Raw genomic sequence first — 25,941 nt, forward strand, 5'->3', positions numbered from 1 at the left:
TATCAAACTCATAGAATCTACTTGTAGATGAGAAACAAGGTTTTTTATTTATGATATAAGTGATATCCCACAATAAATTCATTTAACTATAAGAAGCGAAATTCAAATTTAGGTACAAATGAGAGAGCACACTGCTATAACTAATCACTTGGTTAGTCCAAGTTTACAGATCATAAACTAGTAAAGTTAATTCTGCTGAGTCCCAATTTACATACTATAGAAACTAGTAAACTAAAACAATATAAAAAGGGTAGTATTATTCACACACTTTTTTATATCACTCGTAGACTCTTGTTAAATTTTGTTCATTAGTCTTCTTCATTTCATTCGATCGATAGAAATTGAGAGGAGTGTGTGAAAGGTAAAATGAGTGTGTAGATAGCACCATTCTAAAAAAAAATCGATCAATTTAAGCAATCAAAGCCAATGAACTTGAGCACGTGCAAAAGGAATAGCCATTCATAATTTCTTGTCCAACTATATATAGTTTCCTAATTATGATGATCATGGGTTAATTACCATAAGACCACTCTTCACGGAACAAAACTAGTTGTTACTATAATTATCTTTTTGGTAGGTAAAATGATGTCGATTACAGTTATTGACCCTACCAATAACTTTTCACTCAAGAAAGACGAGTTTTCCATTGTAAGGTAATGAATCAAAGTAAGTTAAAGCTCAAGTTAAACGAACCTTGCACAAAGGGCTTTCCAATTTCAAAACCAACCTTTTTTAACTTTAACCATCTTTTCACCACTTCCTTTGCACTCAAACAAAATTTCGTGCGTGAATAATTGAATCAACTGTGACGTTAAATTAAATAAAAAATGCTTTAGAATTAAGGTGGATTATGCGATGCAACAGTGTTTGAACAAGTATATTGAAGTTGTCAAAATTCAGCTATTTCTATACTTGTGCATCATAGTAATTGGAAGCCGGGAGTTCGATTAATGAGATTTTATTCATTCCGCTTCCGCAACAACAAAAATTTGAGAGCATGGCAAACACGCGCCGCCGTGGAACGAGTACCAAATTACCCGGGAAAAAAGGTTATACACCGTTTTGAATTCGTATATAGTACAAGTCTCTTGCTTTTTTTTTATTGGAATCTATAGCTAACTATAATCTATTGCTATTTAAAGTTACGGGCATCTACCGTTATACTATACAAAGAGGATACACTTTTTTTAGTTACCGTATTTCTTACACATGCAAACTCACGCAAGTGCGTCAGAACTCCGTTAGTTGACAATCCGGCGATGGCGGCACCGAGGGGGGAGACCGTAACTTTTGAAAATACTCCCTCACGCTCACTCCCCCGCCAGCCGTTGCTTTATCCATTACGTCACCATCCTCCCGCGACGGAATGCACGGTGGCCGCGAAACCTCCGTCAGCAGTTCCCACCGGACCCCGCGAAAGAACTCGTGCTCCTTGATCTCGCACGCGCCCCGGTGGTACCCTAGCCTCTTGATCGGGTCCTTGTTTAACAGCCGCTCGATCAAGTCCGTTAGCGCCGTCCGCTTCCCGATAAACTCAGGCGTCTTCGTCAGGACGTTCCCAAATGTCTCTTTCCGATTCTTCCCCTTGAACGGCGTCGTACCGTACAACGCCTCGTAAGTTAGAATTCCGAGGGCCCACCAGTCAACGGCGAACTCGTGGCCCTCCCCGCGCACCACCTCGGGGGATACGTACTCTTCCGTTCCGACAAACGAGTTCGCGCGTTCGCCGTCCGAGAAACTCAGCTTCCGTCGACTCATCGGGCTGACTCGGGCCGACTTGGCCTTCTTCAACCCCTTCCCGCTGCCGCCGTTCTTGTGATTGTCGTTTACAATCGTGATCCAACGTGTCAAGTTCCGCCGGTGTTTGCGGCGAATCTCCGGGACGTCGTTTTCCGGAACGGAGTCGCTGGGCTTGGCGGTCCGGTGCTTGAGGCTAATCGAGAGGTCGAAGTCTGTGAGTGTCACGTGACCGGATTGCTGGATGAGGACATTTTCGGGCTTTAAATCTCGGTAGGCGATTCCCATGCTGTGGAGGTGGTCGAGCGCGCAAACGATCTCCGCCAAGTAAAATCGGATCACGGCGGGGGAAAAAACGCGGTCGTTTTGCCGGTACCGGAGGACGTTGAGGTCGCCACCGGAACAGTAAGGGACGGCCCATCCCATGAACTCGTCGGACTCGAAGGACCCCATGATGGAGGGCAGAAACGGGTGCGGGATGGGGGCGGATAGTCGGGTCAGGACCTGTATTTCCCAACGGGCGCGGCGCTCGGCGTCAAGCTTGGAGCGGAGCGAGTACTTGTCAACGACTTTGAGAGCGAACGGGCGGCGGGCGGAGGGGTCAGATGACGGGTCGTGGACTAAGAAAACGGTGCCCATTGCTCCCTTGCCTAAGACTTTGAGGGCCCTGAGGTTTTCGAGATCGAGCTCCGGCGAGGTTTCTGTAGGTAAGGGCGAGTCGTCCATGGCTGGTTCTAGAGCGAGAGAGAGAGAGAGAGAGAGAAAGAGAGAGAGAGAGGAAAGAGAGAGAGATGGTTGAGAGCGTTGGTTTTTGGCTTATATAAGGAGATGATGCGTGCTTCGTTTCTTTTGGTTTTGGTTTCTTTTTCCATTTTTTCTTTCGTTTTTATGCGCGTATTTTTGGGTAGTGATTGTTGGTTGATGTATCCGTGTGTATTTTTAATTTTTAGTTTTAATTCTTTTTTGTGTTTTTCTAGTCCAGAGATTAAAATAGTATGCAGATACAGATGTAGTCAAGCTGGTTAGAGCGAAGAGTGAGATGTATGTACACTAAAAATCGAATTTTTTCCTCTTAATTTAACTAAAATATCAACTTGTACATTCGATGTCTCAAGTTCACTTTTTTATTTTCAAATCTCTGTAAATAAAAATGAATCACTTGAATTGAAAAAAAAAATTCTATAAATAACGTGCGTAGTGAGTTTACACGTAGTTATACACTTATACCTACGACTTTTAAAAGAATTTCAATGCAGATTTGCTGAGTAAAATTCTATATTTGTCTTACAAATCAGCTGTATAGTATTGTGCTTAACTTTCAATTTGACCACTTCTGCGGATTAAATGCAATGCTTAGTCTTTTTGCTGTCGAAAATAGTAATTAGTGAGTTTTTGCATGCATTGCATGGAATTACAAATCTAACAATTCTTATTTTTATTTTAGAGTATAATAGTAGACGTGAAAATACAGAAGATAATTCTTAGGTCTGGTTTGATCGAGAGGATTCACAAATTTCTTACTTTATCCAAGTTATTTTTAAAGAAGAATCACTGTATAAAATATATTTTAAAGAAAATAATGATTCACAAATTTTTACTTTGTCCAAGTTAAAGGTTACTCGTGAATAATAGTTTTCCCTTTTAATCCTAGATATCATTTTTGTTGGGATTGTAAGATATCTTTTATTCATGAGTAACCTTTAACTTGGACAAAAAAAAGAAATTTGTCATTCATTTATTCTGTTAAAATGCTTTCTATATAGTAAATAATCATATACCCAAATCAATCATCTCTATCAAACCAGCCCTTCCAGATTTGTAAGTAATATGCCTTCATCAAAAGTTAAGTAAGAACAAAATAAGGAGAGAATCCAGCTATAGTTCTCACCAAAAAGAAAAAAGAATCCAACTCTAGTAACCTATTAGACGCAACCTTTTTCTTTTCTAAAAGCATCGCATTTTCTGTTCATCCATTGCTTTATAAATCTACAAGTTTCTTTTTTTTTATTCAACATGGTGGTTCTTACATTTGTTACTAAATTAACAAATTAATTGTAGCAACTTCACACCAACTCTTAATGACTTTGGTAATGTAGTAGCTATATGGAAATATAGTGTAGTAGATATGTATAAGGGCTCACACATTCCTAGTTAATTTTTTTCATTTGATCTTCTTCAAATTTTTTGATCCAACGAAAAAAATTTGAGAGGGGTATGTGTGAAGTAAAAAGAAGTGTGTAGATAGCTAGCACACCCCATGACACACCCCGTCCCGAATGAGGGCATGCTGGCCGTCACGTGAGAGTGACGTAACCATTTGCACAGTACGGAAGCTTTAAGATACAATTTATAAGTTGATACACCCGAAGGTGAGTCCTAATTTTGTCCAATCTGTCAGAACCCCGCCGTATTCCTCGTAGTCACCACACCTTTGTGATTCCTGAACCTGGAGGGGCGCAAAACCAAAATTGAGTGGGTCAGTAAAACAATTCTTTTCCAAATCCAAACATTTCTCAAAACGTTGTAACCCCTCTCCGTAAAACCTGTATACTTTCCCAGAAATGTAAAATATAAATATACATATATATTCTCAAAACTTCATTTTTACTATCTCAACATTATCTCTTTATCAATCATGCCATGCCATGTCATCTCAACATTTCTCATATTAATTATGCCATGCCACATCATCTCAACAGTAATAAGGTATGAATGCATCAACATAATCATATCAGATGCAAGAAAGTAATCAACCGTAGGCCCTCTAATAGCCCTATACGGTTGAACCTAGAGCTCAAAATCTATCATTATCACTCTACCGGAGTCACCTCTGTGACCCGTCCGGCCTTCTGCACACAAGTTACGCTCTAGTGCTTCTCATAAATCATCTGTGCACATAATCTAAGGTCACCCACCAGTCGGAATCTCACTAACACTCTCGCGACTGGTCTGTCGTACCCACTCCGCGTGGACTGTACGACTAGCATCTACTTGGATCCAAGGCGAGCGTGCGATGCGGTGAATACTATAAGCACTAAACCATGGTGCAGGATTTGAGCTCAATATATATCATCATCATCATAACAGTAATTAAATACTCATCTGTGCGTCCACCGCACCATTTCATACATATGCATCATAAATCAATTCTTACCTGTGCGTCCACCGCACCAATTCATACATATGCATCATAAATCAATTCTTACCTGTGCGTCCACCGCACCAATTCATACATATGCATCATAAATCAATTCTTACCTGTGCGTCCACCGCACCAATTCATACATATGCATCATAAATCAATTCTTACTTGTGCGTCCACCGCACCAATTCATACATATGCATCATATATTAATTCATGCATGGCATTTCAACTCACATTTCTATATACTTTTCATATCAATTCTATGCATGGTATTTCACTTCCCGTTTTTCCACATAACTCATATGCATTTCATTTTAAACATAATTTCATGCATTTTCAATTTCTGGGAAAACGTTAAGTATATATATATATACGGAAAACAAAACTGCCCACTCACCTGGAGTTCGTCCAACAACTCCCTAGCACCACACATCAAGGCGTCATGACGATCGCCGCCTAGAATAGTAATCAAATCCAACCTCAGAATTCATATCGATAGAATACATAACTTATATAAAATATGTCACTACGTTGATCGATCCGGAAGATCTGCCACTCAGATTTTAAATCCATAACTTCCAGAGGTCCACATTATACCTCTAGGACAACATCCTAAAATTTCATTACCATCCAACGGTCGGATCTCCGTCAATTTCCAAAACTAAGTGACGGTTAACATTTTATATTATGGACTTACAATTCCAATTCCGGAAGATCCGCAAATCGGATTCCCAATCTGTAAGTTCCAATAATCCTCAAATATTACGTATTACAACGTATCAAGGTTTGGTGATGATCCAACGGTCGGATCATCAATTCACATTTTCACCTAAATGTGAAAACTATAAAACGTTATTTGAACACCTAACCAACAATCCTCAATAACTTTCTCATACGGTGTTCAATTTAGGTATATGAATATACCACAGTGATCTACTCGACGTCACGGACGTCGACATATTTTTAAAATAATTTTATTTTTATTTTTTATTTTTACTGTAGCACCTTCTTCTTCCTTGGGTCGCCGGACTGGTTTTTCCGGCGGCCGTTTTCTGGGCAGTTTTTCAAATTGCCATAACTTTGTCATTTCTCAACGAAATCAAGTGATTCAAAAACGAAAGTTGTAGCCCTTGAATATACAAAGAGAATGGTACCTTGCACAACACCTAGTTCGCCGTGTTTTGGCCGGAAACTGCCTCGAAAGCCTCGGAGGTCGCCGGAAACTGGGTATTTTTCAAATGAGTATAACTTCTTCAATACTCAACTAAATTGAGTGAAACAAAAAGGAAAGTTGTAGTACTTGACGAGACGAAGAGATTGATACCTACCTTGACTCCTAACTCGCCGGGGATTCGCCGGAAAACGCCTCGAAAGCTCCGGCCAAACTTTGAACTTGTCGATCTCCGTGTTCTTACGTCCAAAAACTTCCAACGAAGCACTCCGAGCTTCCTTGGGACCTCACCAAGCTTGCTATGAGCTTGGATTGTCCTAAAACAAAGTCAATTCGAAGATCATGAACAGTGCACTTTCACGGGGAGTTTAGAATCTAGGTTTTCCGAAGTAAAACTTACCTGAAATTGGTGTCTACGTGATCGTGGAGTCCTCAGGAATGCCATGGTAGCTTTAAATCCGACGTTGGTATAAGTTTTAGGTGGTTTTGGGTGGTTGCCTGTGTGTTCGAGAGGGTGAGAGAGAGAGAGAGTGAGGTCTGAGGAAGAGAGAGAGTATGAAGGACAGTATACGGGAAATGGGGAGGGTTTTGAGGTGTGGGGATCCCACATGTCCAAACCAATCCCAATTTCATAAAATTCCATCATAAAATTTAAGTCTAAGTCTCCACTCTAATTACCAAATTTTTTTGGAGCTTAGATATAACGAACGTGAAAATTATACCTTAGTCACGTATTAGGGACATTTCCGTAATTTCATGTCCTCGGAATTAAAAATTCCGGGACGGGCTGTGACAATCTCCCCTCCTTATAGAATTTCGTCCCCGAAATTCCAGCAACCAACCAAATCATCTATACTCATACAATAGCCTCGGATAAATCTCTCTCATCCGATTCTCTTTCTCCCACATAATTTTCTACTGAATGATTTCCTTCACAAAGCTTTTACTACTTACTCTGTCTTAATTCTCAGGACCTTCTTTTTCCAATCCAAAGTCGTCCTTGGTTCCTTACCAATCATATCCGGCTTAATTCTCAATAGTTGCACCAAAGTCCCATGTAACGACCCTGCCACTTAGTGACAACGCATCGAACACAAAATACATTATGTGCCTTAGCCAATTCTGAAGGCATCACAAACTTGTATGCAACTTTATTGATTCCTTTAGTGATAAAAAAAATGGTCTGATGTGTCTAAATCTTATCTTGTCTCTTTTCCAATTCTCGTCATTTCTGTTCGTGGTGAATTTTCCAAAAATATCAAACCATTTACCTTACACACTCGATTAGTGGCATATCCATCTGTTGATCTCTTTTGCCATTCCTGGTTACTTCAGGTTAACTTAATCACCTGAATACTTTGAGGAGACTCATCCATAGTCTCAGGGTCTACTAAAACTCTTTCTTGATCGAATCTTTCTCTACCCAGAAACATTCCATTCACAAGTCATCAAAAACTGACTCACGTGACACATTTCATGGTCCTTATGGCGTTACTTCGGAAACTGCACAACCAACATACTTAAGAAACTTAGCAGTTCCGTAATCCAATTCTCTTTTCCATAAAACAAATAAGTAGTGTTGCACTGTCTGGGAAAGGTTGTTACTCAACACTGGAGTAAATGTACTAACTTGTTACTTAACAAGTATAACTTCTTCTCGATCTTCCATTCTTAATTTTTCTTCCGTTGGTTTTCAATCCACAAGATGATACTCTTGGCAAACATGCCAGATATTAATCTTACTGTAGTCTTCTCACCAAGTGCTTCAGCTAGAACAAACTTTACGATCACCCTGATCGTACAATCATGTTCATTAAGCAATACAATTCACTTTCGCTGCCTCATATCAAAATCCTTCCAAGTAATGGATATTGAAGACTTTTTGGATTCGTAAAAAAAAAATCTTGCATTCCCACTAAAATATAATGTCTCCATAACTTCACAGCAAGAATGGTAATCGTGACTTCCAAATCACCAGTAGGGTAATTCATCTTATGAGATTCCATTTATCGTGAAACGTATGCAATCACCCTAACATTTGCATCAACATGCCTCCAATACCATTCAAGAAACATCACTAAAAATTTATGATTACCACTATTCTCTGGGAATACCAAAATACGTGCATGAGTGTGGAAATACTTCAGTTGTTGAATCCTTTGCTTACAATTCCTTCCCACTCATACCTAACCTCTTTTCTCAACAGTCTCGTCAATGACAAAGCAATGACTGAAAAATCTTTCACAACCATCCAAGATAGCCTGGTAAGCTAAGAAATTCCAAATCTCAATTACGACTCGTGGTTGTTCCAAATTTTAATTTCTGTTACCTTTTAAGGATTCACTTGAATACCTTAAGAATATATAACATATCCCAGAAATGCTGCTTGATTCATCCAACATTCGCATTTGCTAAACTTAGCATACAACCAACGTTCTCTTAATCTTTGCTTCACCGACTTAATACGTTTACATGCTCTGCTCTGGCTCAGAATATGCCAGAATATCTTCAATGAAAATGATATCAATTATCAAGGCATTATTGGAATACTTCATCCATCAACTCATAAAACTGCATGAGTATCCACATAGCATCACCAAACTTTATAAGGATCATAACAAGTCCAGAAACCATCTTATGATCAACGTCACTTATAATATTCAATTGGTAGTAACCAGATCTCAATTCAATCTTTGAATCTTCGCAATTACTTCTGAGCTGGTTAAATAAACATCAGTACATCACCATAGATAACGGTTCTTAATCGTTACCCGACTTCATTGTCTATAATCAATGAACAATCTCTAAGTCCATTTTCTTTCTCACCAACAAACTGGGGCTCCTCAAAAGTGTTGTACTAGGTTGAATAAAACTTTTATCAACCAATTCCCTCAACTGAATTTCCAATTCCCTTAACTCATCATGAACCAATCTCCAATATAAATTTATACCTGGCAACAAATCAATAATGAACCTCATATCTCTGCCTGAAGGCAATCCAGGTATACTTTCAAGGAAGACATCAAGAAAAGTCTAACTCTTTCGACATTATTCACACTACTCCAAACAACATCATTTAGCACCACATGAGCTAAGTATTTTTGACAGCCTTTCGAAAACAATCTCTTTGCTCTCACAGCATAAATAACGGCCTGACTCAATCCACTTTGCATACTTACAAAAGTAATCTCTGGTCATCCAGATCGATGGAAAGTACTGGTTTCCCGTAACATTCCGTCTTGTCACAATTATAACCAACCAATCTAATGGAACAGAATTAACTGATACAATATATATTCTATTATTATTAAGCATTCTAAATAAGTACAACACTAACATAAAATAACCTACCGGTTTGCTTGCTTAACGAATCCACGAATGAGTTATTAATATTACGGTCTGCAGCCCGCAATACTGATAAATCATCGTTGTCTCGATAAGTAGGCAACCACTCTCAAAGATATAACATTACTATTTTGTTACTCAAGGCAAAATACATACACTCGTCTCAACTACATTTATTTACTACTCTCTAGGTAATAACATACATAATAAGAAATATATCAGCCGAAGTCAACTAGAATGACCAATACGGTTGATTCAACTCTTATCTCAATAATACGTCAGCCGGATCCACTCCGCGTGGTCGGTACGGCCGAGCCTATAACTCACCAATTTCTCATGTGTCAATCGAATCCACTTCTCATGGTCTGTACGGCTGAACATATAACTCATCAAATCTCTCTGTACTCACAGTCAATCCGACCAAACTACTAAGTTTATAACTCTTCTGAATCGACACTATGATATCATGGAAAATTATTGAGTACAACTGATTCTAGGGACGATTCACAATTCTGTGTCCCCTCTGTTCACATAAACACATTCATTAATTTCACACTTCCCAAAGTGTTAATTTTGTACCTGCTGCACAAGGTACATTTCCTTTACTCGAGACACCTTGTCTCAAATATCTGGGATTACCAGTATATCCATCACTTTTACTCTGACCAGCGACATTAAAACCTCAGCTGGAAGAATTAACTCTAGCTTCACTTCTTTCGAAGCTCTGAATCTTTCTATCTCCTTGATATGACGAATCATTAACTTTATCGTCTTCTTTTAATTCCCATTCATTTCTTATTCTTCTTTATTCTCGTTGCTCATGTTCTCAGAGTCCTCAAGACTCAACAGCATCTCGTATATTCCTGGTAAGAAGTATAATGGATAGTGGTCACCCAAAATACCACTTCCCTTTTTGCCACCCAGCTTAAAACAACATAACACCTCCACCAAATTAACAACAATATCTGGATGGAACGAGGCAAGTCTGAAAACTTTCTATAATATCCCTCGATCATCACCTTCCTTGTCTCATATTTGTAAACTCTTGTTTACTACCATCGATAAATGCCGGAGGGATAAACTTTTCCTTAAACAAGTCCTTAAACAATTTTAAATCGACTGATTCCTCTGGTGACAACAATTAATACTCCTGCTTCCATCAAGATACACGTTCATAACTCAAACCAGGTAGTCATCTCGACCCCTTGTCAGAAGGAAGATTCCTTTGACTTGCATAATCCGAAACATCTTTTCCAAATGGTTAAACCGTTACTTCGCTCCCTCAGGTTCATCATTTCTCTTAAGTGATTCAAATTCAACTCATAACCCATCTTAAAATGCCCCTTTAGACAATAGACTGAATCACCATAGTAATAGTTTCCCCCAAAACCGCTATATTAGGGAGACTAAATTCCTCTAACTACGTGGTGTGCTACGAGGCGGTGTAGTTCTGACAGAATTCACTAGAAACTTCTCAAGATGTCCAAGATTGCAACCATGCTCTGATACCAACTGACACACCCCGTCCCGAATGAGGGCATGCTGGCCGTCACGTGAGAGTGACGTAACCATTTGCACAGTACGGAAGCTTTAAGATACAATTTATAAGTTGATACACCCGAAGGTGAGTCCTAATTTTGTCCAATCTGTCAGAACCCCGCCGTATTCCTCGTAGTCACCACACCTTTGTGATTCCTGAACCTGGAGGGGCGCAAAACCAAAATTGAGTGGGTCAGTAAAACAATTCTTTTCCAAATCCAAACATTTCTCAAAACGTTGTAACCCCTCTCCGTAAAACCTGTATACTTTCCCAGAAATGTAAAATATAAATATACATATATATTCTCAAAACTTCATTTTTACTATCTCAACATTATCTCTTTATCAATCATGCCATGCCATGTCATCTCAACATTTCTCATATTAATTATGCCATGCCACATCATCTCAACAGTAATAAGGTATGAATGCATCAACATAATCATATCAGATGCAAGAAAGTAATCAACCGTAGGCCCTCTAATAGCCCTATACGGTTGAACCTAGAGCTCAAAATCTATCATTATCACTCTACCGGAGTCACCTCTGTGACCCGTCCGGCCTTCTGCACACAAGTTACGCTCTAGTGCTTCTCATAAATCATCTGTGCACATAATCTAAGGTCACCCACCAGTCGGAATCTCACTAACACTCTCGCGACTGGTCTGTCGTACCCACTCCGCGTGGACTGTACGACTAGCATCTACTTGGATCCAAGGCGAGCGTGCGATGCGGTGAATACTATAAGCACTAAACCATGGTGCAGGATTTGAGCTCAATATATATCATCATCATCATAACAGTAATTAAATACTCATCTGTGCGTCCACCGCACCATTTCATACATATGCATCATAAATCAATTCTTACCTGTGCGTCCACCGCACCAATTCATACATATGCATCATAAATCAATTCTTACTTGTGCGTCCACCGCACCATTTCATACATATGCATCATAAATCAATTCTTACCTGTGCGTCCACCGCACCAATTCATACATATGCATCATAAATCAATTCTTACTTGTGCGTCCACCGCACCAATTCATACATATGCATCATATATTAATTCATGCATGGCATTTCAACTCACATTTCTATATACTTTTCATATCAATTCTATGCATGGTATTTCACTTCCCGTTTTTCCACATAACTCATATGCATTTCATTTTAAACATAATTTCATGCATTTTCAATTTCTGGGAAAACGTTAAGTATATATATATATACGGAAAACAAAACTGCCCACTCACCTGGAGTTCGTCCAACAACTCCCTAGCACCACACATCAAGGCGTCATGACGATCGCCGCCTAGAATAGTAATCAAATCCAACCTCAGAATTCATATCGATAGAATACATAACTTATATAAAATATGTCACTACGTTGATCGATCCGGAAGATCTGCCACTCAGATTTTAAATCCATAACTTCCAGAGGTCCACATTATACCTCTAGGACAACATCCTAAAATTTCATTACCATCCAACGGTCGGATCTCCGTCAATTTCCAAAACTAAGTGACGGTTAACATTTTATATTATGGACTTACAATTCCAATTCCGGAAGATCCGCAAATCGGATTCCCAATCTGTAAGTTCCAATAATCCTCAAATATTACGTATTACAACGTATCAAGGTTTGGTGATGATCCAACGGTCGGATCATCAATTCACATTTTCACCTAAATGTGAAAACTATAAAACGTTATTTGAACACCTAACCAACAATCCTCAATAACTTTCTCATACGGTGTTCAATTTAGGTATATGAATATACCACAGTGATCTACTCGACGTCACGGACGTCGACATATTTTTAAAATAATTTTATTTTTATTTTTTTATTTTTACTGTAGCACCTTCTTCTTCCTTGGGTCGCCGGACTGGTTTTTCCGGCGGCCGTTTTCTGGGCAGTTTTTCAAATTGCCATAACTTTGTCATTTCTCAACGAAATCAAGTGATTCAAAAACGAAAGTTGTAGCCCTTGAATATACAAAGAGAATGGTACCTTGCACAACACCTAGTTCGCCGTGTTTTGGCCGGAAACTGCCTCGAAAGCCTCGGAGGTCGCCGGAAACTGGGTATTTTTCAAATGAGTATAACTTCTTCAATACTCAACTAAATTGAGTGAAACAAAAAGGAAAGTTGTAGTACTTGACGAGACGAAGAGATTGATACCTACCTTGACTCCTAACTCGCCGGGGATTCGCCGGAAAACGCCTCGAAAGCTCCGGCCAAACTTTGAACTTGTCGATCTCCGTGTTCTTACGTCCAAAAACTTCCAACGAAGCACTCCGAGCTTCCTTGGGACCTCACCAAGCTTGCTATGAGCTTGGATTGTCCTAAAACAAAGTCAATTCGAAGATCATGAACAGTGCACTTTCACGGGGAGTTTAGAATCTAGGTTTTCCGAAGTAAAACTTACCTGAAATTGGTGTCTACGTGATCGTGGAGTCCTCAGGAATGCCATGGTAGCTTTAAATCCGACGTTGGTATAAGTTTTAGGTGGTTTTGGGTGGTTGCCTGTGTGTTCGAGAGGGTGAGAGAGAGAGAGAGTGAGGTCTGAGGAAGAGAGAGAGTATGAAGGACAGTATACGGGAAATGGGGAGGGTTTTGAGGTGTGGGGATCCCACATGTCCAAACCAATCCCAATTTCATAAAATTCCATCATAAAATTTAAGTCTAAGTCTCCACTCTAATTACCAAATTTTTTTGGAGCTTAGATATAACGAACGTGAAAATTATACCTTAGTCACGTATTAGGGACATTTCCGTAATTTCATGTCCTCGGAATTAAAAATTCCGGGACGGGCTGTGACACCCCATGTATAAGTACCTGTATCAATATTTATTTATTCATTAATGAAAATGTATGTAAATATTTTGAAAGGAATCAACAAATAAGATATAGTGCTTGACATAAGATAAATAATTTCAAGTTTAAAATAGAAGTGTTATACTCGTGTTGTTAATTTGGCTCGTTTCATAGCACATCACGGGATCAACATTAGTATCACGTTTGGCATGAAAGTTGTATAAGTAGTGCACTGATAACATTTTATTCATCTTTATCACGCCTGTAATGTTGGTCTAACGTAAGTTACATAACTTACTTCATGCATTAGACACCGCAACTTAAATTAGTATTTGTGAAACAATTTTTTTTTTGTTCAGTCCATAAATATACAAATTATTTTGAAACGATCTTTTTTATAATTAGGTCATGCTTTGCACGTAGATTTCTACATATTACGTAGGATTCCAAAGGGGGCCAACTTAGGTACCAAATATCATCTAATTTCGGCTGTATTTATATACAAATAATTGCACCTGGTGCTTGTACCATTACAAATATAATTATTCTACCAAATTTAGAGGTCTTAGTGTAATGAGTTGGTTAAAGTGGATGGGAGCTTTTCCCCAAGAAAGCAAAAGAAATGAGGACACACGTGTAAGACATAACAAAAAAAATGCATAGAGCCAAACGAAATGACCAAGAAAATTGTTTGTACGTACGGTTCTCACATGGGAGCTGCCATGATCTAAGGCAAATTCTCAACGTGCACTCTATTATTTATAAGCTTCTAGGGTTTGTTGTTGGAATGTCCTCGGTCGCCACCTTCCTATTCTCTTACTCATTGCATTAATTTTTGAAATAATACATTCGTTATACTTTATTTACGGAGGAGTACACAAACGCTAGCTAGTTAATAACTTATAATACAGCATGAACTAATTATCTATACATTTTTTTTCACAAAACAATCTCATGATTTGAACAGCTCAGTTCTTAAGTCCTTATTCTTAGATCATTCTTGCAAAAGTTTCACTCCATTTGGAAATCTCATAATGGGAGACTATATGAGTGGTTAACTTCATATAAGTTACTAACTAATAGCGCTTGAGTTATATATAATATTATTTTATGTATAGACAATAGATATATTATCTGCTTTATTAAAGATTAAACTCTACTTGATTTAAAAAAATTATTCTCTCTTTAAATTATGTTATTTTCATTTTTAATTAAAGTGAACATGTGTGCTACACTACCAATTAATATTAGATAAGATGAAGAGACCTTTATTAATTAGTTAGCCGACAGTGAATAATTTGCTTAGAGTAAGTTTGATCAAATTTAGGGAAATGTCGTATGTCGCGTTAAGGTTGGGTGCATGTATTAAGGACTACTCTTCCTGAACTTTGGCTATATTAGTCACAAGTCAAGCTATGCCCTTGTCTTTTATGTTGTTCATATTTCTTTGCGGGGCCTTGAATTTGATGTTCTTAATTAGGAGTGTCACATAATATAAGGACATAGAGAGAAAATGCGCATGAAATGTAGATAGGGACAATGTGTATGTGTTTATGTGTGTTTGCTTTCACCGACGGTTGTATTAAAAAGGTATTTACCTTCGGGTGAGGGAAAGAATATATATCAGTCTAAGAAGGAGTTGGATGAACTGGAATGCTATTCATATACCTATTTTTACTTTTTATACACTTTTTTAATTTTTGGTCGTCGGATCGAATGATTTTTAGAAGATTAATGAAAAAAAAATTAACAAGGGTATGTAGAAAGTAAAAATAGGTAAGTGAATAGCTCTATCCTTAGTACTTATCAAAAATGAGTATGCAAGGTATCAATATTAGTTCAATACCTAACATTCTATGTTTATTGACACATAAGGAATTAAAAGATAAGTTAGTCCTACAGTTACAATCAGTTATCTCATAATCACCAATAATCATGTATCATATCACTTAAGAAATGTAGTTTATCTCACACTTGAACAATACGTATAATTTTGATGGATGACTTATCTGATTTCAAGTATGTAAACATGCTCAAAATTATGTGTATGATAAAAAATAAAATAAAACTATCGAAATTTTGGTGACAATTAATATTAAAGTATATTTACTTTTATATTGATTTGGAGGTTGCATATGTTGAGAATGATTCCCATGTTGATGGGAGGAGAGAACTTGCATGGGCTTATAAGTAAGTTGGGGTACTTTCCATATTGCCAATTGGTTTTATAGTGAAACCTTAACTTTCTTCATGGTCCCAAAGTAGGTTGTTCCACGTGTGAAACCCAAAGACCATACGTGCTCTACATCATCCCGTTTGTGTTGTCTACGTGTGGCCTTTTATGTTGTTCACTTGTTAGGCTTGAAAATTTGCCACACACAAGTGAGTTGAGAATGAATTCTACATTAATGGGATGAGGGACCTTGCATGAGTTTATAAGTAAGTTGAACCGCTATTCATAATCCCAATTAGTTTTTTATGGAACCTCAACTTTCTTTAACATACAATTTAATTATTTTTACTATTGATTAAGGACTTTATAATTTAGGGTTTTAAATATTTGACCATTATTGGACTGATGAGGTTAATGACAGTGATGATGGTAAGTTGATGACTAGCTATTATATACTTCAGCTAAATGGACTCGAGACCTCTACGAGTTGTTGTATCTTCGGATAAGGACAATATTCAACCATGAACAAAAGACGAATCTTCACTTAGGATGTGTTTTTGGATACCTAAACGGATAGAAAAACATACTGTGTGTGTCAATGAATTATACATATTGGACATGATATATACCTATACGAAGACCAAGAGTTACTAGCTAGTAAGAAATAATCATTCCAACTATAAATACACAGCTATACTCTAAAGGCGTGTAAACAAAGAAGTCTGTTCGCTCCATTTTTTTGGGGTCAACCTCTTCAAATGATATAAAAAAGGAAGTCTAGTTAAAAAAATAGAGGGAAATTTGGCATGACTTGTAACTTAAGGCATTGATTTTACCATCTCAACATTCGAAAGATTGACTCGATTTATCATATTATTGCTGATTTATAGGGTGCAATAATATTAATCTCACGTATCACTTGTTTCATGCTAATTCTAATGTGGGAGATTAAAGGGACTTGCGTACTTTGTTACTTTAACATCTTAAATGGTGTTTATATCATGCTTACGGATCCCAGCTTCGATATTTCATCGCCAGATGACTCCAAACTCTTCTATCCAATAATCATATTGTTCATAAGAAGATCACACATTTGTCATATGACAAAATAATATTCCCTATAATTAATATATATATATATATATATATATATATATATAAAAGAGTTTCCACCTTTAATATTACCGAAACATTTTGTGATAAAAAGTTGAGACAAAAACGATGATTTTGTTGGTGGTAGACCATGCTGGGCCTAGAAAATTTATCATATACATGTGTTCAATTGGCAATCGGCTTTAACATGTTCATCTTCATCCAACATTCTATTCATATGCAAGTATACAAGCCTTTCACTTCCAAATCATCATTCGAGAATGTTTTTTTGTAATGGATAATGTAGGTTCAAAAAAGTACTTGTGGCATGCAAAGGTTGATGAAACCGTAGATTGTTCGACTTTTACCAGTTTTATTCGAAATCAGTCCATAATTTTTTTTCTCCACATTTCCATTGTTAACTAGCTCTCGCTAACTAATAATTAGAAGATGATGTGCACTTTCAGATCTGCTCTAACAAAAGAAGAGGAATTCATTAGACTAGTAATTAATAGTTATAATCACGTAGATTAACTGAAATATAAGATTTTTCTTTTTGGTTTAGTAGAAATTAATTATCTAATTAATTTATTCCATGCACGTGATTTCATGGTTAACGCAGTTATGCTGGCATGATATGGGGAATGAGATCCATTCCAAACCTCTCTGTCTGTAGCTCGCGGATCAGTTATACTACCATACCTGTTTATTTGGATCCGGATAAATAACGAACAAGAGTCAAAGAAAATGTAGTGATTCAAATCAAGATTTATCCAGTACCCCAGTAAAAATTAATCATCTAATTAATTTATTCCCTGCGTGTATGATTTCTTTGATAGTTATGTCATGGGCAATGCAGTTATGATGGCATGATACAAGTAATGAGATCCACTCCGGAACTCGCGGACCGAGAGATCTAGATAGTTTAAAAGAGAGAGAAAGAGATCCATGCCATTCAAATTTTGAATTTTTTTGTAAAGTGGATGAATGAGATAGGTTAATGGATGTCATAAGATTGAAATTGAGTGGTTGAATCTCTCGTTCCGTAGGCTTCGGACATATAGATTTGAAGTGGATCTCAAACCATGATATAGAAACTATTTAAGGTTAACCAATTCTTTTAGGCTGAAGGGGGGTTGTGTGGGGTGAGGTGTTTGCTTGTGTTGTGAGAGAGAAGGAGAACTTATGATGCGATTTTGATGTTAGCCCCTCGCCAACAATAAACAAGGAATTCTTTGGAAAAGGATCCTCATATATACCTAAAACATACCCCGTGTAATCCAAAACTTCAGGTTACACAAAATCTTTGTTCACTGTTTTCTTTTTGGGTTTATCTTTTGTGTCAATATATGTTGAGAACACTATAACCCCACCCAGAACTGTTTAAATCTCCCTTATATTCCACCTTTGAAGTTTCATAAGATGTGTTCCTGTCGGCCAACATTTGGTGGGAGAAAATGCAACTTCCACCACCTAAGCTCAAAGTGAAAGGAAATAAGAGAAACTACTTATTATATTCCTCCACCCATGTCAAAGTTTGGAACATATGTAACTTTAAAGAAAATGGCTTTTGATACTTGATGATGCCCTTGTCGGCCATGATTCCACCAAGAAATCCATTTTCTTTATTTGAAAAACCTTGTGGAGTGTTTATATATATAGAGAAGAATTCTTAATTGTGCCTTGACTATTATTGTTTTGTGCGATTGATTTCAGTTATCAAAAGTAAAATACAAGTAAGAAGCAGGGGAACTGGTAAGAGCTAGACCATTACCTAACTATTTGCGTGTGCATGAATTAACATTACAGTACGTAACACACAAGTGTATATATATGAGAAGGATCCATGACACATGTTTCAAGCACAAGTTTGAACACAAATTTTAAACCATTACTTGAATCGGAAATCAACGTGTGGGGTGGGTCTTCTTAGCATTTCTCTAGTTTTGCATTGACAACAAAATTCTAGAACTCCTTTAATTAAAATTTAGTCTCTCTTCAATCTCATTAATTGTTTTCATTAACTCTATCACTTTCCTATTTAACTCTTTCTCTTATTTTTCAGTTTTTCATTTTGTTTTCAATTTCCTTCTCCATCTTGTGTCATTGTAAACGTGCAAATTTCTGTAAAATAAATACTCACCAACACATTAAAATCTCTTATTTTTCAAATTTTCATGTTGTTTTCAATTTTCTTCTCCATCTTGTGTCATTGTGGACAAGCAAATTTATGTGAAATAAATACTCACTAATACATTAAAATTTCGACATGTAAGGAATTATCTTTATTAATTCTTTAATTAATTTTCATTTAAATCAATCAAATTAACTCATTTAAATTAAAACAAATGAAATGAAAGCCAAATTGGGGGATTGGCAAGTCAAGATGGCTAAATTAAGGATGAAATGTGATTGATTTATTTGATGAAGTCAAATCACAAATCAAGTCCAAATCAAGTACTGGTTCTTTCATTAATTAGTTAAGTCCAAAATCAAGACCAGATCAAGCTTCATTCAATCGGAGAGCCTATAAATACGAGGCCCCAAGACATAGAAAAGTCTTCCCTAAAAAACACAGTCTGACACTAAAACGCTCAAACTCCCAAACATTCTACGCACTCAAAAGCCTCAAGAAGCTCTCTGGATTCTTTGCCATACTCGTGAAAAACCTTCAAGCACCACTACACATGTCATTCCTCTATCGCCACAAGTCAAACCTTTGTGGCGTTCATTGGTTCGAGAGTAAGTTATTGCAACCCTCAGATTAACCATCCTACACACACTTCGCAACCCCGGAGATCGAACTAGATGATCAAATTTTGTATCAGAGATTGTAATCCAAAATTTTGCATTAATAAAAATATTACTTTGTACACGTATTTTTGTTTCATTCATCGCAAGGAAATTCGTGTTTACATTCATATCTCTTGGAATTTGCTGTAAAAAACAGAATCACGTCCCATATATAATGTTGTGCAACTTAGCTAGGTTAGTGTTTCTAGGAATGTTCCATTTGACTGACGAAAAAAATGAGTGTTTTTTTTTTTTTTTTTTTGCAGCCTAGCTATAAGCCACATGCCTCGTAAATTCAAATAATGTGATCCAACGCAGTTTTTTAGGTCCATGCCAAAGGTCATACTAAAAATCATAGGATTACTTTTATTCATATACATTAGTATCTAATATTTTTTAGCAGTGTTGCAATTATTTTCGAACGCGCGGTTGATGAGATAGTGATTTTGGAACGTCTACAGACCATAGTCGACCTGTGCTTGATCACTTGTCAGAAAATGATGTGAAAAGTACTGACATATGGTACAGTTATTTTGCATGCTTACCCATGGGGCATGCCGATTCTCCAAAAGTCGATCTGTTGTGTGCAGCTAGTTGCATCCAACTCGTATGCTTTGAGCAATTTCATGATGGACAAAGAGGATAGTTTTTGTACGTTTGCTATACACTCTGCGCCACCACACTCTCACTACTGGAAAAAGGCGGTGGAGCTAGCTAACTTTGCTTTTGGTAGCCTTTTCTTTCTTTCTTTACGTTTTTGTTTTTTTTGGGTATTTAATTATTATGGTTATTATTCGTTACAAAAAATTATTATGGTTATTATTGTGGAGGTTGATAACATGAATGAATTCAAGTGGAATATGATTACGAACGATTAGGAAAGATTGCCAGTGGAGTACAGAGAATAATGAGTCTACATGTTATCTTATAATATTGGTACATATTTTCCTAATTTCTTTTCCTTTTTTTTCCCCCAATTACATATTTTCCTAATTTTTTTTTTTAACCAATGACAAAGAAGCATTGGCATTATGATTTCATTCTAATAATTGTTTTTAGTTCAATGACAAATTTTTTTAGTGTATTGGGACACAACTCAGTACAACAAGTGTAATAATATAATTGGTTGAAAAATCTCTCTAGTTTGATAATTAAGTAATAGCTAGGATAATCTCTACATATATTATACTATTAACAATTTGTAATACACACACACACACATATACATACCGAGGTGATTGTAAAGATGGATGAAAGGTGGGTAGGTATGTAGGGGGCGTTTGTTTGCCCTCACTAAGTAGGATTAGACTGGACTGGACTAAAAGTTAGTGCAATATTGTGTTTGTTGATCACAAGGACAAATTTTAGTGGGATTAGGTGGGACTCGTCCCGACTAGAGAGCTCGCTAGAGGGTCTTAGCTAGACCCCCCAAAATGAAGCGGACTGCTAAGACCTTCGCTCTTCACGTCGTCTGCTTTATCTGCTCGCATCGTGTCCTCTTCCTGCTCCACGACCTTGCCGTCAAATCCTCACAATCCTTCCCCGCACAGATCTTCCTCTCTCTCCCTTGCTCTATCTTTGCACTAACAGCCCCACCCACCACCTAAATTCTAAAATTTGATTGCCACCCACCGATGGGTCTGCTCGATTCGAGGCTGAAATTGTTGTCGGCTTCACCCACTCCTCTTCTGAAGGTTATCTCCCGCTTTCTCTGTCGAAGTCTCAACGATGGCTACCGCCATCGCATCACTGACTCCACTGTCTCAAAAGGAGGTTGACATTCAGACGATGTTGGCCATCGAGGCCATCTAGGCACCAAAAATTGATAAAAAGACACGTATTCAAGAGACGCAACAATTGTATGCATCAGATCTCCTCCCTAATTTTTCTCAGATTTAGTTATTTTTTGGTAAATATAATATGAAATTTCAGATGTTTGAAAATGTTTTGTTTGGTGTGATGGTGTTTAAAATGGTGGGTTCTTTCTAATTTAAGATGAAATGATCAATTGCATCGTTCGGTATACTGGGTTTGCATATATATATATATATATATATGGCTGAGTTTGTATAAATGTGTATATTTTTCCTTGATCTGGTAAACAGCTTTAGCATTATTTGTTCTTGTTGGTACATTTTCTATCCTTATTTGCAAAATCCACATTGATTATTTTTGTGTGAATTTAATTTCTTTTGGGAAAAAATTTGATGGGTTGCTTTGTTGTGGATGGGTTTTCATAATCATGTTTTTTAGTCAGACACTGCATCAAATGTTTCACTAAGCTAGTCCAGCTTAATTCTTGCAGTTAGTCAAGTCCGATGCAACAAACGCACCCGTAATGTATAATAGTGTATGAATTTCCTTTCTAATAAAGAAATAATAAGTTGCTTTGTATTTGAATCTACAGTACTTCAAACTGTACATACTAAGCAAGGATTTTGTTTTATTGGTAGGATTTTGTTTTGTAGTGCAAACAAAGGTAAAGGCAGTGTAGGGTTTACAAATGTTCAAACCATCCGGTATGTAAAATTCACATATTCCAAACCTTACATCTCAATATATCTAAGAGTATAACCACTACTAATTAATTTTGCATCTGTTATTCTAACTTTGGGAAAAGAAAAAAAATTGCATCAGTTATAGCGTTACCCATACGATAAATTTCCAGTGTGGCTGAGTGGTACATCACATTTCATTATATAAGTGGAGAGAAGTTTTATTTTTCAAGTGTCCCTCCATTTGTATAATGACATGTGGTGTACCATCTCATATTCTGGACACATTGAAAAATCTCTCTACATGTACAACCATACTTTAATTTGTTTACTTACATAACTCTAAATATATTTATGTTTATACCATACTTTGGGCCTCCGTATTTAGATCTCGTATAAATACTCGGGGGACTCAAATGTAATTATGTAATAAAGGAATGGGCAAATATGTAATAAGTGAGGAGCCCTTATTCTATAAAAGGGACTCATCACCCTTACAATTGGGGACAGCCTCACATCCCTTCTCATATTCAGAGAAGCTCATCCTCACATAAGGAAGCTCTTTCTCCCTCTCAATCCTCTCACAAACAAAGAAATACAATATCTGTGTGGACGTAGCCCAAACATTGGGGTGAACCACAATACATCATGTGTTCTTTACATTTCTTGCAGATTCACGGTCGGATTTACGTTGTTCCAAGACCCCTCCGGTTTTGTGTATCAACGTTTGGCGTCGTCTGTGGGAATCAATACGAAAAGTTGTGTCGGTTCTCTTTCATTTTTTGACCTCCACCGTGAATCTGCAAAATCACAAAAACCCAGAAACAGAAAAGATCCAGATCTCAAACACTTCTCAGCTCTCTCTCTCTCACATTGTCAGTAACGTTAAACTAGAAATAGAGCAGCTCAAACCACTTTGCAATCCCCATGGTGGGAGCCATCCTCAATAACATCAACACCCATCTCGATGCCCACACCGTCTCCATCATCATCCGCCATAGCGAATCAAAACTCGTCTTCGTCAACCACTTCCTTGCCTTTCTGATCCTGAAAGCCCTATCCCTCTTCCCACCATAGCTCCCTCGTCCACAACTCGTCCTCATCACCGATCATCCAGACGACGAGTCAATTCTAAGCATCGATCATTCAAATTTGACGGCACCAAAAATCATTAACTTCGTCGAACTTCAATATAATATCAATTTCGCAAAACCCGAAAATGAGCATCCAAAATCTCGGCCCGTGGTTAGATCTCCTCGATGAGCACGACGTCGTTTCTGGACAAGCAGATAATGGATATGTCGCAGGGATCGACACAGCAGTAGCACCAAAGCGACCACTTCATTTACCTGATCAAGATGAACACCAACGCTAACAACAGCCACCGCAAAGATGGCGGAGGAGAAAAAGAGCATCAGGTCGGCGGTGCCAGCCATGGAAATGGGATCTCCAAGGAGTATCAGGAGATGCTTCCCAGCTACGATTTCCAGCCGATTCGCCCCGTCGTCGGTGCTTTTTCTCCGTCGTAGAGTTTAGATGTTGCGCCCAATCTCGGAGGAGGAGAAATGACTAGGGCTTGGAACTCTGGCGAGTCCAAGTCGAAAACTGCATCTTCAATCAGAAAAGTAAAACTACCTCTAGTGGATCAACCTCCAAACCACCAACGTGGTCTACTCCCCAAACTCAACTCGCCCGTGTCTTTTGTACGTGTCCTAAACTTGGACCCAAAGCCAGACCACTACGATCTCAGTCGGGTTCAACTTTCCCGACAAGCCCCGTCGTTTCCCCGATGAAATTGAAGGCGGATAAGTCCATTGCAAAACTCCGTTGAGTTTCAGAGAAATTGAGATAGATCGATTTTCAGTTTTTTGCAAAAAACCGAATTGATTGAAACCAAGTTGTGAATTGTTTATGTTGGTTCCCCAATTCAAGCTGAAGCTTTCTCTGAAGGCTTCCTCGTTTCAATTCAAGTTATTGAGCATGGCAAAAGAGATTAAGCCAGTAGAAAAACTGGGTATCTATCATGAAAAATCAGCTTCATGAGCATCACTCATGTCAATCAGCTTCAAAAGAAAGAAAAATCAACTTCATGGCATTATTCCCTTGTTTGTCATCTGCCAAAAGAAAGAAAAGTAAAGAGAAAGCAAAAGGGAGGCACATGGGGACACTGCAAAAGCAAGAAATAAACACCCCACCAGAATGATGTAATTTATTTTTCCTATCTTTCGGAGACATGTATAACCCTATCAGAGGGTAATAAAAATAAAAATAAAAAATAAAAATAAAAAGGGCAAAGCCCAAAATAAATGTGATGGAATGTTCTGTGAAGGGCGAAGGCCCATAAACCCAAAATAGCACTAACCAGGTGACCAAAAGTACGCCTAGTACTACAAAAAATTATTCGGCAGCCTGCCGCTATTATCACCAACCAAGTGATCAAAAATACGCCTAGTACTCCAAAATTATTTTGCAGCCTACCGCTATTATCACCAACCAGATGATCAAAAGTACACCCAGTACTTCAAATTATACATGAGCATTACTCATGTCAATCATACATAAACATTCTTGAGCATTACTCATATCAATCATACATAAACATTCATGAGCATTACTCATGTCAACATTCATGAGCATCACTCATGTCAACATTCATGAGCATCACTCATGTCAACATCCATGAGCATCACTCATATCAATCAACATAAACATTCATAAGCATTACTTTTATTTACAGAGCTCTAGCTTCAAAAGCTTCATTTACAAAAGCTCTAGCTTCATAAGCTTCATTTACAGAGCTCCAGCTTCAAAATCTTCATTTACAGAGCTCTAGCTTCAAAAGCTTCATTTACAAAAGCTCTAGCTTCAAAAGCTTCATTTACAAAAGCTCTAGCTTCAAAAGCTTCATTTACAGAGCTCTAGCTTCAAAAGCTTCATTTACAAAGCTCCAACTTCAAAGCTTTACTTGCAAAGCTTTACCTACAAAGCTTCAGTGCAGGGTATACAAATACCGCCTCCGAACAACCGCCATTTCGGCCCATACATGGATTGAATTTCAAGTCTCCAGCCAAAAGCCTCTATTGATCGCAGACTTGGGGGACTACATTATGTACCATATATTGGGCCTCAACTGGACCTCGTGAAAAATACTTGGGGGACTTAGCCCATTATTTATGTATTGAGGAGCAAACCCTTATTCTATAAAATGGACTCCCTCACTTTCATTAGAGAGCACCCATTATTCATGTACTGAGGAGCGATCCCTTATTTTATAAAATGGACTCTCTCACCATCGTTAAAGAGCATCGCCGCCTGCTGAGCAACCGTCTCGCCGCGAGCATCACTCCTGACCCATCACTTATGTATTAAGGAGCAAGCCCTTATTATATAAAAGAGACTCCCCTCACCATCATTAGAGAGCATCGCCGCCTGCTGAGCAACTGCCTCGCCGCGAACATCACTCCTAACCTATCACATATGTATTAAGGAGTGAGCCCTTATTTTATAAAAGAGACTCCATCACCATCATTAGAGAGCAACCGCCTCGCCGCGAGCACCAACTTTAGCCCATCATTTTTTGTATTGAGGAGCGAGCCCTTACTCTATAAAAAAGACTCCCTCACCTTCA

At 37.8% G+C, this 25,941-nt stretch overlaps 1 protein-coding gene and 1 long non-coding RNA gene across 8 annotated transcripts; both read right to left on the minus strand.

The window, feature by feature from the left end:
* Positions 1 to 942: 942 nt before the first annotated feature.
* On the minus strand, positions 943 to 2,585 carry LOC126616251 (serine/threonine-protein kinase UCN-like). The gene has a single exon (XM_050284267.1). It carries the CDS (start codon positions 2,461 to 2,463, stop codon positions 1,231 to 1,233), a length of 1,233 nt encoding a protein of 410 aa, XP_050140224.1. The 5' UTR covers positions 2,464 to 2,585; the 3' UTR covers positions 943 to 1,230.
* Positions 2,586 to 3,991: 1,406 nt separating this feature from the next.
* LOC126616259 (uncharacterized) lies at positions 3,992 to 13,758 on the minus strand. 7 transcript variants are annotated; one of them, XR_007621070.1, is made up of 8 exons: positions 13,371 to 13,758; positions 13,128 to 13,287; positions 12,954 to 13,022; positions 11,860 to 12,254; positions 6,211 to 11,755; positions 6,037 to 6,105; positions 5,280 to 5,338; positions 3,992 to 4,183 (listed from the first exon to the last, which is right to left on the minus strand). It is a non-coding gene; the product is annotated as an uncharacterized LOC126616259 (long non-coding RNA). The 7 variants fall into 7 exon arrangements; XR_007621072.1 differs by having other exon boundaries at positions 11,860 to 12,043; positions 12,092 to 12,254; positions 13,128 to 13,758; XR_007621073.1 differs by having other exon boundaries at positions 11,860 to 11,911; positions 11,964 to 12,254; positions 13,128 to 13,758.
* Between the last annotated feature and the right edge of the window lie 12,183 nt (positions 13,759 to 25,941).

The sequence above is a fragment of the Malus sylvestris genome, chromosome 3 (genome assembly GCF_916048215.2).
Source record: "Malus sylvestris chromosome 3, drMalSylv7.2, whole genome shotgun sequence".
In the NCBI taxonomy this organism is placed as follows: domain Eukaryota; kingdom Viridiplantae; phylum Streptophyta; class Magnoliopsida; order Rosales; family Rosaceae; genus Malus; species Malus sylvestris.

What these genes read in the sequence shown, in the direction of transcription:
- LOC126616251 (XM_050284267.1), bottom strand. Translation starts at nt 2,463, where the DNA reads ATGGACGACTCGCCCTTACCTACAGAAACCTCGCCGGAGCTCGATCTC.